The sequence below is a fragment of the Poecilia formosa genome, unplaced genomic scaffold (assembly GCF_000485575.1).
Source record: "Poecilia formosa unplaced genomic scaffold, Poecilia_formosa-5.1.2 Scaffold133, whole genome shotgun sequence".
Taxonomy (NCBI): Eukaryota; Metazoa; Chordata; class Actinopteri; order Cyprinodontiformes; family Poeciliidae; genus Poecilia; species Poecilia formosa.
This window is the reverse complement of record NW_006800072.1, coordinates 1,283,938-1,297,386: the sequence shown is the minus strand read 5'-3', so window position 1 is coordinate 1,297,386 and position 13,449 is coordinate 1,283,938. Positions and strand designations below refer to the sequence as shown.

Here is a 13,449-nt window from a genome sequence, read left to right as displayed (position 1 = left end):
GTCATTTGTTGTAAGCTGCCTGACCACCATGCTGGGAAATGTGAGAGAGCATGTCACCGCCTGCTAAAGAAGTGTCCCCCGTGCTGCCATGTTGTAGAAATAAACCTATGCAGATCCTCATCCCCGGTGTGATGATTATTATTAAAAAGCAGCACACAATATAAAACAAGTAAGATAAATAAAACAGGACTGGTGTGATAAAATTAATGCATAGAAAATGCTATAGAACATTATAGATAGTGTTATCATAGCTTAAATAAGGACATATTTTGAATAAACTTCATCAGATCATGCAGTGAAAAGTATCATACTGTAAGAATGATGCTCCATTCCTATTACATATCAATTCCACTGAGTCATAAGCTGTAACCCAATGAGGAAATACACACGTCAATGTTGAGCAAAAACAGCAAAGTAGAGTGTAATCATTAGGTTCCTACGACTTCAAAAGGAAAACCCTCTCCTGTCTCTGAAGCAGCTTTCATCACCAAGAAGATGACTTTGTTATTTGTGGAGATTCTTTATTATTATTCAAAGGTTGTGTCCCCTGCTTCAGTAAAGAAAAGAACTGTTGTATGTTTAGATTATACGGAGCCCTCCAGGGGACATGGGGAAATATGTTTTTCTTTTGCATTACCTCGCAAAACTTTTGTGTTCCCTCGCAATAATCAGTTCATGCGGCATAATTGATACTGTAAGCCTTTCTTACGGTGACCGCCGTAGTTTCTGCATTAATATAAAGTTATGTAAAGTTTTTCCATGAATGTTAATATCTTGTTGTGAAATATCTGATGTTTTATATCTTTTTCTTTAGTATAGAAAGGCACCATAAACCTATTATACAAACAGAAACTTTCCTTAAGGAGGAAAGAAATAAAAATACATCCTAATTTGGACCATTTCTGAGTTATTATCACAGGGTAATACGTCATCTGACAGTTTTGATTGTGTCTCTGTTGTGTTCTAGTCTGAATGGTTTAAAGGGCCGTTTTCATGTTCAGTTCCATCTCAACCTTAGCAGACATAAACATACAGTAAATAAATCCACTTTCAATCAGTTTTTTACACCAAAGAGTTAATAATAATAAACAGGTTTTATTATTATAAAACATGGCAGGTGGTAGAGGGCGGCACCGGGTTAACTCAGGGAATCTCATCTGTTCGTGTATCTATCAACTCCTAACCTCTTCTTTGTTCTGTCACAATTATCGATTTATTTCATTTTGATCATGATGCTCCAAACTTTGCGAGGACTGACCACCCGCTCACCCGATTCCTCATACACACAAAGCCACCATGCCAGTCACCTTTCCATTCATACTTGATGACAGCCACGCCCACATGGACACGCCCACCACCAGGTGTCAAAGCAGCTGCTCTTGTCAGATCAATAATTACTTATTTCATTCATATGGCTCTTACAGAGCCTCAGTGAAAACTTGTTTATTATTATTAACTCTTTGGTGCAAAAAACTGATTGAAAATCGATTTATTTACTGCATGTTTATGTCTGTTAAGGCTCAGATGGAACGGTACTGAAAGCAGCCGTTTAAACCATTCAGACTATGAACATAATAGAGACACAATCAGATGACTTATTACCCCGCGATAATAACTCAGAAATAGTCCAAATTAGGATGTATTTTTATTTATTTCCTCCTTATGGAAAGTTTCTGTTTATATCATAGGTTTGTGGTGCCTTTCTATACTAAAGAAAAAGATATAAAAAGTCAGATATTTCACAACGAGATATTAACATTCATGGAAAAACCTTACATAAGCTTGTATTAAAGCAGAAACTACGGCGGTCACCATAAGAAAGGCTTACAGTATTCAATTATGCCGCATGAATTGATCAGTAGATTATTGTGAAGGTACGCAAAACCTTTTGTTAGGGAGCGCAAAAGAAAAAAGTTTCTCCATGTCCCCTGGAGGGCTCCATAAGATTAACTGCTGCATCAATCCAAAGTTCAAAAAAAGAAAAGGCAAATTCTATATGTGACATTTCCAAAATTTAACAGCAGGTGTTCATTCTATATTTTTATATTTTTGGATATATGGTATAGATAACTGTATTACAACTTTAAAATCTAAAATATTTTTTGTGGCAAAAATAATTGTTTCATTTCTGTTTAAAATAAAAGCAATTAAACTGTGCTAAATTAAAATAGTATTTTTTGCAAACTTATCAAATAATGCATTCGCACAAAAGGCACTATTAGCAACATGCTGGTCTTTAAGCTAAACAGCCGTCGACTGTTATGTGTTCTTAATTTTGTCAAGTAGCAATAACACTTTGATGAGGCAGCAGGAAAGATGCTGAATGCTGCATGCACAACCTGTCAGTTCATTTGTGGGCAGTAAACAGGAAGAAAAATACACTGAAAAGAATCATCTGGGTTTTAACACTCACCCTCATCCGTGTCGTCAGTGACCGGGGTCTTGCTGGACTGTCCGAGTCCCATGGCTGACTGCTCCTCGCACAGATCGTCCTGCTCTTGCTCAACTCAGCCTAGTTTGGAGCAGCTCTCCTTCATAGCCTGGTCAACGGCTCAGCGCACTGAGAGACTCATGGGCTGGATCCCGTTTTGCTGACTTAAAGTGCTTCTCTTAGGCCACACATCACTGCACAAACGCAAACACACACAAAGAGAAGGGCTGGGGGTGTTGAACTATAAAGCCACCAACACACACACACACACACACACACACACACTCACTCTCTCACAGGGAGAACCCCCTACGCTTGCTGTCTGTCTTCAATGGTGCTTTAGACGACTGCAGGCAGACGGACAACTCTTTCCAGCAGAGAGGAGGAGGGTGGGTGATATGCCTGTGGCTATGAACCTCCTTTGACTGGGAGTCTAACCTGTGAGGGGAGACAGGGAAAACCTGAAACCAACAGCTGATTGGAGGGAGGCGGGACAGAAAGGAGGACAATGAGGAAATGGTACAATACTGATTTTCTAGACACTAAGACATCAATGTTTTAAAAAGCTCAGACTTATAGAGGAAACAGGGCTTTCTGTTTCGTTCTCTTTAGTCTTCATCTTTCCTTTGTCTGCCATCTATCAATTATTTAACTTCCATATTTTAATCAAAAGCCCATCCCAGAGGAGCACTGTCTGCAGAGCATGTGTGAATAATGGTAGAACCAGCTTTCCCATTAACAGCATACAATTGGAGGCTTTTGATTTACAACTTAGTGCACTATGAACGAAAATAATTCAGGCTGTCCTCACAAAACTGTAGGAGTTAGAATGAGATTTTGCTTCCTGGCCAGACAGACCACTGGCACCTAGTGTAGATCTTTTAATGCTTTAGCTTAGATAACTGAATGCGTCTTATCCATAAACTCCTTTGGACATTTTCCCTGAAAAAGTTTTCTGTTGCTTCACCTTAAGATAAGTAACAGCCTATTTATTTAGTGACATTATCACAAAGATGATGAAGACTTACTGAAAGTCTATCAGGGGTTCCACAAGGTTCAGATCTTGGTCCAATATTGTTTTCTTTATATAAAAACATCTAAGGATTGTGAATTTATAATTTGAACCATTGTGATTTTATTTTACAGGTTTTATAATTGTATAATGGTCAAGAGAAGTAATGTTTATTTTTAAATATCTGATATTTAACCAAGATATAACTTGCCATGTAACATTAGCATTTTACCTCTTTTGAGCAAATATTAAGTTCTTTAGATTTTATTACAGAAATAGGTCCGGCTTTTATTTAATGTAAATTGGAAATATCAAACCTTTCCTTGTTGTTTTCCAAGATAAACGTTGAAGAACAGGCTTACAGTTTTTCCAGGTTGGATAGTGTAACCTGTACGATGGGGCACGAGATGGATTACTTACTCAGATTAGTTATAACAACCACAATTGTTGTCAACATTCATTATTTTCTATTTTTCACAAATGTAGACTGGTAAGTCAAGTGAAAAAACCATACATTTTCTTTTATGGTGATGTTAATGTTTAAAAATGAAGGTTCCAACTTCGGTTCTCAGTAACTGATATATTGAACAGGTTGCATCTTGTTATAATTCACTTCTTTGTGATTTTTGCTTATTTGAATTGCGCTGCATCTGCCTCTGTCGGGTCTGTCTGGCAAACAAGATGTGGGATCTCAATGGGACAAAGTTGAATAAAGAAAACTGGATTAAACGGAATGGGTTTATAATAATGTAGCCTGTTTACATTCACCCTTTATTAGCTGACACATCCAGAATGCGTCACCACCGCACGTCCGAGCATCCTCTCTGAGTTAAATTAAATATTCAAAAACTAGTGCGGGACGCCGCAGTGCTGAGATCCCCGCAGAGGACACTGTGCTCGGAGCCCCTTATCTGATCTGAGAACATGCGCTGAATAGAAAGTACCCCGTGGCAGCAGTGGGGTGCACCTACCTCCTCAATACTGATAGTTGAGCATGACACCGCTCCCAGCCGAGCTTGCTGCAGAGAAACCGTAAAGCAACAGTCCAGCTGAAAGCAGTAGTTGTATTCCGGACGTTGCTGCACCGGGACACCTGTCACCCGAAAAATGGGTCCGCGCAGCGGGACGTGACTCTCGGGATGCGGCGCTGGAGTACAATGCGAAATCCCGTTCAGCGTCTCTGAAGGACAAAGGCTGCAAAAACTGGGATTTTTCGGTAGGAGGAGTGCGCCGCACGTTGCTCTGATGCGCGACTGACCTCCACATCGCAGCCTGAGTGAATAGGTTGGCCACCAACAGCCGTGTTTCCACAGGGAGGCACGTTTCATTAGGCTCCCCGCTGGGTCCCGCTGTGGCCACGGGGCTGAGGTTCCCCCGTGGGGCTCCAAACACATCAACATGAGAGGAACCCCCAATGTGCTTCTTCACAAATGTTATGTAAATTTCACCTAGTGATGATGTAACATGTCATTCTGAAAATGCCACAATTCATCACCTAAAATAAATGTGACATGACCTTATGAGAACTTGTTTACATCAGTAAGTAAGTGCTAGGTTGTATTTAGATCTGGTTTTAAGAATGTAAATCACTAATTTATATTGTGAGTAAAGACAGAAACCCTAAAATCAAAATATTGTTTCAGTTTATGTGGAGCAACGCATGTTGATGATCCCTTTAGAACAGCGCCCCCTACAGCAAATATCGGGTTGCCACCTCGCACATGTGCTCTGCTGAAAGTCAATTTTTTTGTAATGTGATGAAAAATCTTGCTATTGTAAAATCCTGTAAATTTACACTCGGCAGTAAAACTATTTATGCAGGAAAAACAAGAATTCAATGCAACTCTATACAGTTACTCTATGTTTCAAAATAATTTTCCATATAAAATATAAATATAGAGTTTTTATTGTGTGAACATCTGATGCTGCTGTTGCAGTTGGATTTCCCCTTTGTGTGACAATAAAGGATTTTCTATTCTGTCTTTATTCCAATATAAAGACAGTTTTATTTTTTTTATTTTTTTAGCTTGAACAGTGAAGTCAGCCTCCTGAGTCAATACTTTGTGGAACCATCTTTTACTGCAGCTTTAAGTCTTTTGGGGTATGTCTCTTTCTCCATTCACCTTCTATAAGGCAAGCTGAAGATTTACATCTGGAGGTGTGTTAATGAACCCTTTTTCTGCAGCTCATTATGTTTATTCTCATTGTTCTGTTCCATATTTGCCTTTCATTTCTGTGGTGTAGGGAAGCAAAATCATTCCAGGATCATCCACCACTGTTTGTAGCACAAGAACATACAATCTGATTACAGCTCGTGCAAGCTGATGTTTGATGCATATGGGAATCCTGCATGAGTCTCTCAGCTTCTACATGCACCCCACATGTCTGCAAGGACTGCAAAAATTAGTGCAATGACCCAGAAATGAAATAATTTAATCTCACTCAAAACATTGCAGATGCTCCTGTCACTTCAGCATTCTGGATGCTTGAATTTGAAAATAAAATTGGTACCATGACAAACCTTTTCATCACTTTGACTAATAATTATCAAACCACTAAGGTGGTAATAAATCATGGAAATTCCATTGCTAAATGGTCTGTTGATCCATCTTTGTGAAAAAAAAAAAAAAAAATGAAACAGGACAGAAGCATCTCAGCAAAAGTAAAATGTTTCGTCCTGACAGAAGAGAAAACTTGAAAATCTTAATTTTTCATTACATTTTTTATAGACAAGCATCCATGGAAAGATGTTTGAAAGTAGCTTTAGTTTTCTGTCACAAAGTATTGCACGAGTCAAATAGGTTCCATTTTAGTCTCATCTGATCTTCTGCTGAGTCAGTAATATAGTATCCCAATGAAATGCAAGTTTGTGGTTTTGACATAATGTGTGAAATTTCAAACGAACATTTTTGCATTGCCATGCTTCTACTGCATACCTTTGAAGCCAGAACTTTTCTTTGCCGCATCATAATTTGCCAAGTTTTGGGCCATTTGTTTAGCCCACCATCATCCATTAACTTGTGCTGCCATTAACTACAAACTGTAAAATACATCCATCCATTAAAAGGACTGCACACTCACCTCAGTCCCCTGTTAATTCAGTGGCCCAAGGTCAGAAGGAGAATGGCTGAGTGGTGGGACTGAGGGATGAATTATGCTGACGGTGCACACTGCTCATTTTTTCCCCCTTCTTGCTGTTCAGTCAAGCCAAAGCACACTGTGTGTGTATGTATGTGTGAGAGTGTGTATCATCCACCTTCATACCATACCATACCATACCATACCATACCATACCATACCATACCATACCATACCATACCATACCATACCAACTTTATTTATAAAGCACTTTAAAACAACCACAGCTGATACAAAGTGCTGTACATCAAAACACAACATAACAATAAAAAAAAAAACATAAAATAAAAACTTACAGTTTAAAACCAAAAACATACAATTTAAAACTAGATCCCGCCAGAGTTGAAAGCCAAGTAAAATAGATGGGTTTTAAGACGAGCTTTAAAAGTGGACGGTGAAGGGGCTTCTCTGACCTGCAAAGGCAAGTTGTTCCATAAATTGGGGCCCATGACAGAGAAAGCCCTGTCCCCTCTGAGCTTCCTTCTTGATCTTGGTACCTCCAAAAGCAGCTGATCTGCAGACCTGAGAGACTGATAGGGTGAACAATGAACATCTCAGCATGCTATGAAAAGTGACAAGCATCAGTAAAAACCATGCCAATCCCTTATTGGGCTTTTGGCAGTATCAGTAGGTGTGCTCGTCTTTTGGATGGAATGAGTGATGACTGTGTCATGTTACACCTGCAAGAGACAAAAGAAAGATTCTTACCATGTGGGAGGCCTCAGCCTGTCCCACTGCTGTCCTGTTTTGGTAAGTACATGAAATAATTTTGACCTGCAAAGTGAAGCATTGGTTTATCAGATTTAGTTGTTTGATTTTGAGCAACAACTTTTAACTACTATGGTAGCTGAACAAAATGAAGCTCTGCAGGAAAGTTTCTTGAAAATCAGTCCCACCTAGTGGATGAAAGTCAGAACAAAAAGTGTCTAAGATAACAGCAGTACAGTCTGGGCTTTATTTGGCATAGAGCCTTGAGAATATCAGCCTGTATTGTTAGAAAGGACAGGTGTTATTTTTTACTTTAGATAATGCAAATGCAGTCATGAAAAACAGAACGTATATTTTAACATATGCTGGAACATACATTGAAAGCAGTTGGGTTTTAGCATGGCTCTAAAATAAATTAGAAAAAATATATACATTTTAATATTTTATTAAATATTAATCCAAATTTTGCAAATGGGAAAATGTACCTCTAAAATTCTTTATAGCTTCACCTCCAATGCACAACAGGCATAACAATATGAATTTTCTAAACTCTGCTCAGTGAGTTTTATTGATGTAGCATTGTAATGAAGAGAGCTTCATTACTGGGTCTATTTTTATTTAAGTCACTGTATAGCACTTTAAAAGCACTTTTTGCACTTTATTAACAAGCATTTTATTTAGCACTGCACTTTAAGCAGATATTTGCACATGAACAACAATTTGCACATGAGAAGTTTTAATTGTATTTATTGAATATTTTAGTAATTAGCATGTAGCCTTTTGTTCTGGGCTCTGCACAGCTGCTCCTCATTGGAAAGTGAGCTGGTTGCCTGTGGAGGGAGGATAATTGCTACTCAGAGCAATGAGCTACTGGTGGGTAAAACTGAGCAAATGTTTGTGCATAATCTGTTAGGTGTGGAGTGCTGATATTAAGTGAATCACCCGTCTTTTCTGTGTCCTCTCCAGGGTGTTTGGACAAATACAACACTGGGGGTCCAGACACCATTTATAGCTTCTGGGAGAGGCCATTGAAAAGTGTGGGGAGATAATTGTTTATGGGTTTTTTTGTGGTGTTTCATTTGGTGTAAGATAAAATATAAAATATTTATAAAAAGTAAATTTAAATGTTTATATTTAATAAAGTGTATTTTATGTAAATAGGTGGAGATTTGTTAAGGGAGATCCCCCTGTGAATTGGAGGTGGTTGAGTCCAACACAGCTGAGACTATTTAAGCCTGTAGTTTCACCTGTGTGGGGAGGATTGTTATTGAGTGTGTGTTGATGCTGTGAGGAGAATAATCCAACTGCTGTTTCCACCTGACTCTACCTCTCGTAATCTTCTGCACCGTAAAATCCAACCACAAACGGCCGCCCTGTTACCAGCATATTGCAGTAAAGAAATGTAAAATATTTTCAAAACTATCATTGACATTTCTTATTACCACTTTGGTCTTGATACTTTTGATGTTAGCTGGTGTTATGTAAGGAGACATAAGATAACATTCTTGACTGAAGCATTTGCTGTAGTAAATATAATAGACATTATGATTCATGATACAAAACAGTTTGTTTTTAGTGCCAAATTACAGCAGATGTAATTCAACAGGCAATTTTATAAGACTGATCCAATTATTATCCAACTAAAACTTTGTCCAAATTTTGCTTAAATAGTTTGAATTCCAGTACAATTAAATCATATACAATAAAATGAAGTTCATTATATAATGCTTATTGGTAAAAGTCATTTAAGATGGTCTGACTGCATCAAGTTGTTGACTTGATGTTGACTCAAGCATGTGGTGATCCTGAGGAGGAACTACTTCCTTAAACCGCTGCAAACCGAACCATCATTCTGAGCCAGGAGGCAGAAATGGACCAACAAACTTTTTATGGCTTTATCTGTTTATGTCAAAAAGCAGAGCAGTGTGCATGACGTCACTTATTTTTAAACGAGTTTCCTTTATAAAATGCTCACAAAAATCATATGAAAAATAATGAATCAACAGTATATCAAATTGTGATGAGAAGAATTTTAACAAAAGAATGCTTACTTTGTTTTGACTGTAGCAACATTTTGAGGTGGGTTCCCCTAATTGGGACAATTACAGTTTACAGTTTACCTATAGTTAAAATCTCTTCCATTGCCAAAAAGCTGGTTTAAAAATATCTCACTAAGATTCTCCAAGCCAAAATGAACGCTTTCTCATCTTCCACAAAGGATCTTCAAATGCCATACTATTGCATAATATATTTTGGAGAAAACAAAGAGGGCGTGTTAAAATGTGTCTGCCAGCATACGTGGCTAAATATATGCAGAAAGAATCAGAAAGAAACTCAGTCATCACAGCAGCTTTCTGTGCATCATGTCGATCTTGAAACAGTTGTTGCTCCTTTTATCCGTGGTACCGATGGCGCTGAGTTACCCTTTCTTCCCACCAACCTGCTACTCCAAGGCTCTCAGCATGGCACAGGAGCTCACTCAGATGGCAGCTGATTTGAAGATCGGCTATGAAACCGTAAGTTAGATGCTGTGGTTTTTTACCACTCTTTGATTTTTAATCTTCTACAGGCAGACTTTTCATTTGTTAATTTACAGTATTTCTTAACTTCTTAGCTGGGTTTTTTTTCCCCTCCAGGGTCACTGTATGGCCCATATGCCAGAACTCTACCTTGATATACATGTAAGTATGATTTACAAATTCTGTAAAATGTCATTTAAAATTCACCATTTTCAAAATGTGCTCAAATCCCTAAATCAAGGTCTTTAGAACCTTTGTTTATACAGATTGTCACCCAAACTTCCCTGGTTGTTTCTGTTGCATTTTGACTGCAAACCTCAGCTTCTTCAAATCACATATGGGAAATCTTAATTGTTACCCATGACAGAATGCCTGTGTGATGTACAAAATGAGAGACTACATCTCCCTGGTGGAAGACCTGAGACGGCGGCGCTGCGGATACACCAGAGAAGTGAGGAAGCTGGAAGTTACTCTGCGGCAGCTCTTCATCGTCATGGGAGAGAAATGCCATGGGGTAAGAAAGGTCACAGTGGGCATAAACTGGAACAACCATAATGTTGAATTTAGATATTACAGACTCTGTCCACAGACGCATCTTATTTAACTAAAGTATGTACTATGATAGATCCCCTGCGACAGCCTGGCAAGCTGTCCAGGGTGACCCCACCTCTTGCCCGAAACGTTTGCTGGGGACAGGCACCAGCACCCCTCCCCAAACCGCTAGGGACAAGGGTGTACAGAAAATGAATGGATGGATATACTATGATAGATGATAGATTGTCATTGACATTAAATAATGAATAATAAAATAACATTTAATTACATATCAGATACCTAATTCGTTCCAGAACAGCAACACTGGTGCACACATCCAGCCCGTATGCTGCAGTAAGGCACTGAAAGTTTGACGGCTTCAAAGATGAGAAAAATAAAATAAAAATAAGATCATCCCAACGGCGCTTTAATAAGTTAATTGTTGAATGCAAATTGAAAACGGTTTAAATAAGAGAGGAGATGAACAACTAGAAAAATACAAATGGTTGTCCTCAAAAGATCTGATCTGCCTTCCACCATCAGCTCTGATGTGACCAGGGGTATGTCGCTCTGCGGGCTCGCTTTGGAATTCAATTATGTTTTACAATAATGAAGCAAAACCAACTGAATGATTGTTTTTTAGGTGATAAACTATATATAAGAAGAGTTTGACTGATTTGAGTGAAAAGTCTGGCTTTAAGAGGCATTTCAGTCAGATTTTCTTCAAAGCCAAGTAGTCAGGAAGTTTATTTTATTTTGAAAGTTCAGTCTCTTCTAATCATTCTAAGCCATAGCTCACCCCATTTTTTTGCATGATTGCCATTTAACTACCTGAGCAATGAGTCTGTCTCCACAAGTAATATAACTGCATAAAATTGGAGCTGAACTGCTTATTTAATTTTGCAAAGTAAAATGAGACCCAAGAAAAATGACCCTTATCAATCTAAGCTACAGCTTAATACACTTGAGTAAAATTTGAAGGACAGCCTAATGGCATACATGAACACCAAACACAGTGACAGGGCATTCCTGCAGGAATGATGACTAAAATATTAGCGGGAATATGGTAATACTCTAACTGTGCAAGCCAAAATGAGGCATTCTGGGACAACATTTTGTTGGCCAAAAATAACAGCACATTTTTGAATATCTGTTTGCCAACAATCCCAGTCACTGTGCAGCATGACTTGACACAAAACGGAAAAAAGTCTGCAGTTTAGTGGGTCACTCAGTGGGTGCTCTGACAGGATTAGGCAACGTTTATGATGCAGATTATGAGAACGGTGCTGTCCTGTGGGGATGTTTGATCCCACTCACGTGATGAGGAGAGTTACACACATCTAGGTCTGCAGACAGTGTCCTAGTCTTCGCAGACTAGGCCATGGTGTGGAAAAGGGTTTGAGGTAAATCACAGAAATACAGCAAATGGAGTCTAAGAGTCAAAGTGTCTCCTGGGAGGATGACAAGAACCTTATACCAACTGCTATGTATTATTATATTGAATATTATTGTTTTAATACATATAAGTACAGTACTAAGAGCTTAATATGACCCCACAGTTGTCATTAATTAATGTTTATGTCATACCTCTTGTGTGTTTTAACAGGACCTGGTGTTTACCGTCTATGACTGTGCTGCGCTGGAGCGTCCAAACAATCGATACTGAAAGTCCACCATTCTTGTCTGTCCAAAGTCCAAAGGGAGCTTAAAGAAGTGGAAAAGTCAAAGTTTTTATGTATTTCTTTTTACAATGTGTTACATTACACAACACATGATCTTTTTAAGGAATTTTTATAAAACTGTGTGGATTTTACATAAAAAGTGTAACATTTTTTAAGTGTCACAATATAACATAAAGCTAACAAAGTCAATTTAAATGTTCTTTTTGCAGTGCCTTGCAAAAGTATCAGTATCCTTTACACTTTTTTTTTTTGCATTTTGTCACTTGCAACATCTAACCTCAATGCATAGTTTTCAATATGTTTTATTCACAATGAAAATCAAAAAATTGCATTTACATCCAGCATTTCTCTGATCTTCTGTTCAATAACTGAATTTCAGTTCCATCAGTTAGTGTACATCAGTTTTCATCTCATTTATTTGTTTCAAGGATAGCCCCTTGGGATACAGCATCTCTTTTTAATCTCTGTCTCTTTTATTGAGACATGATGGTATATAGTAGGTCTGAATGGATCTGTAGGGTCATTGTTCTGCTTAAAAGCACATGTTTTCTCTCAGGAATGCCCATAATTTAGTTCACATTAACGCTGACCACCTGCTGAAGAAAACATTTACACAATGTGATGCAGCCATTATCATGTTGGACTCTGTCCAGGGTTGTTTGGATCTCCCACAAAAAAGAGCGCAGTGGGAATTAGCCTATTTAACACAACTTCTGAAGGATCTACATTTGTGCGATTGGATGGGCTTCAGGTTTTCTTTAACCTCACAGCTATGGGTGGACTGGATTTACTAATGAAATGACTTAGCAATTCAGATGAAAAAAATGGTTGAGCTTGATTTTATTTGGGAATATCAAATATCAGGGATGAGTAAAAATCCTTATCACGTTTTTAAATTTAATTTGAAAAAAGAAATAAAAAAAAAGGAAAGAAAACCTTCTCACATCCTTTTCCACTTCACATCTATTGGTCTATTAAATAAAACCTCCTGAAAAATAGAGCCAGATTATCACTATAACTTGACACAATTTGAAATGTGGTACTAATACTTCTACAATGCATTATAATTACAGTTTCTACAATAATTTGTACCAATGTAAGGAGAATGAGAGTTTCTAGAAAAATAATAAAGCTGCATTTTTCATGTCCTTTCTTTTCCTTTCCTTTTTTAGTTTTAAATCATCACAACACCTGACAGAATTTGAAAATGCTATGCGGCATTTATGAATATTTCATGACTTTTTTTGGCTGTGAATTAATCAAAGCTATTAAAGTAAAAAAAAATCCCTGAAAATGCTTTTAGGAAGTGAAAAATCTCCAGGTTATTTGATGGCAACTGGAAGGCCGAGCTGTTGTCACAGAAGCTGAACAGAGTAAACATGTAGACATCAGTGGCAAGAGATCAGTGTGGACAGATTAGTGGAA

At 37.9% G+C, this 13,449-nt stretch overlaps 2 protein-coding genes across 2 annotated transcripts in view; one reads left to right on the top strand and one right to left on the bottom strand.

Annotated features, from left to right (window-relative positions):
- The window catches only part of stk32a (serine/threonine kinase 32A), a 51,663-nt gene extending 46,638 nt beyond the window's left edge, over nt 1–5,025 (bottom strand). Inside the window, exons 1-2 of the mRNA XM_016676386.1 lie at nt 4,415–5,025; nt 2,414–2,869 (exon numbers count right to left, since the gene is read on the bottom strand). Coding sequence (XP_016531872.1) covers nt 2,414–2,465 — 52 coding nt within the window. The 5' untranslated portion in view covers nt 2,466–2,869; nt 4,415–5,025. The remainder of the gene's footprint in view (nt 1–2,413; nt 2,870–4,414) is intronic.
- Nucleotides 5,026–9,601: 4,576 nt separating this feature from the next.
- On the top strand, nt 9,602–12,359 carry cytl1 (cytokine like 1). Its single transcript, XM_007562056.2, has 4 exons — nt 9,602–9,805; nt 9,926–9,970; nt 10,176–10,322; nt 11,949–12,359. The coding sequence occupies exons 1-4, from the start codon at nt 9,653–9,655 to the stop codon at nt 12,006–12,008; spliced, it is 405 nt and encodes a 134-aa protein (XP_007562118.1). The 5' UTR covers nt 9,602–9,652; the 3' UTR covers nt 12,009–12,359.
- The last annotated feature ends 1,090 nt before the right edge of the window (nt 12,360–13,449 follow it).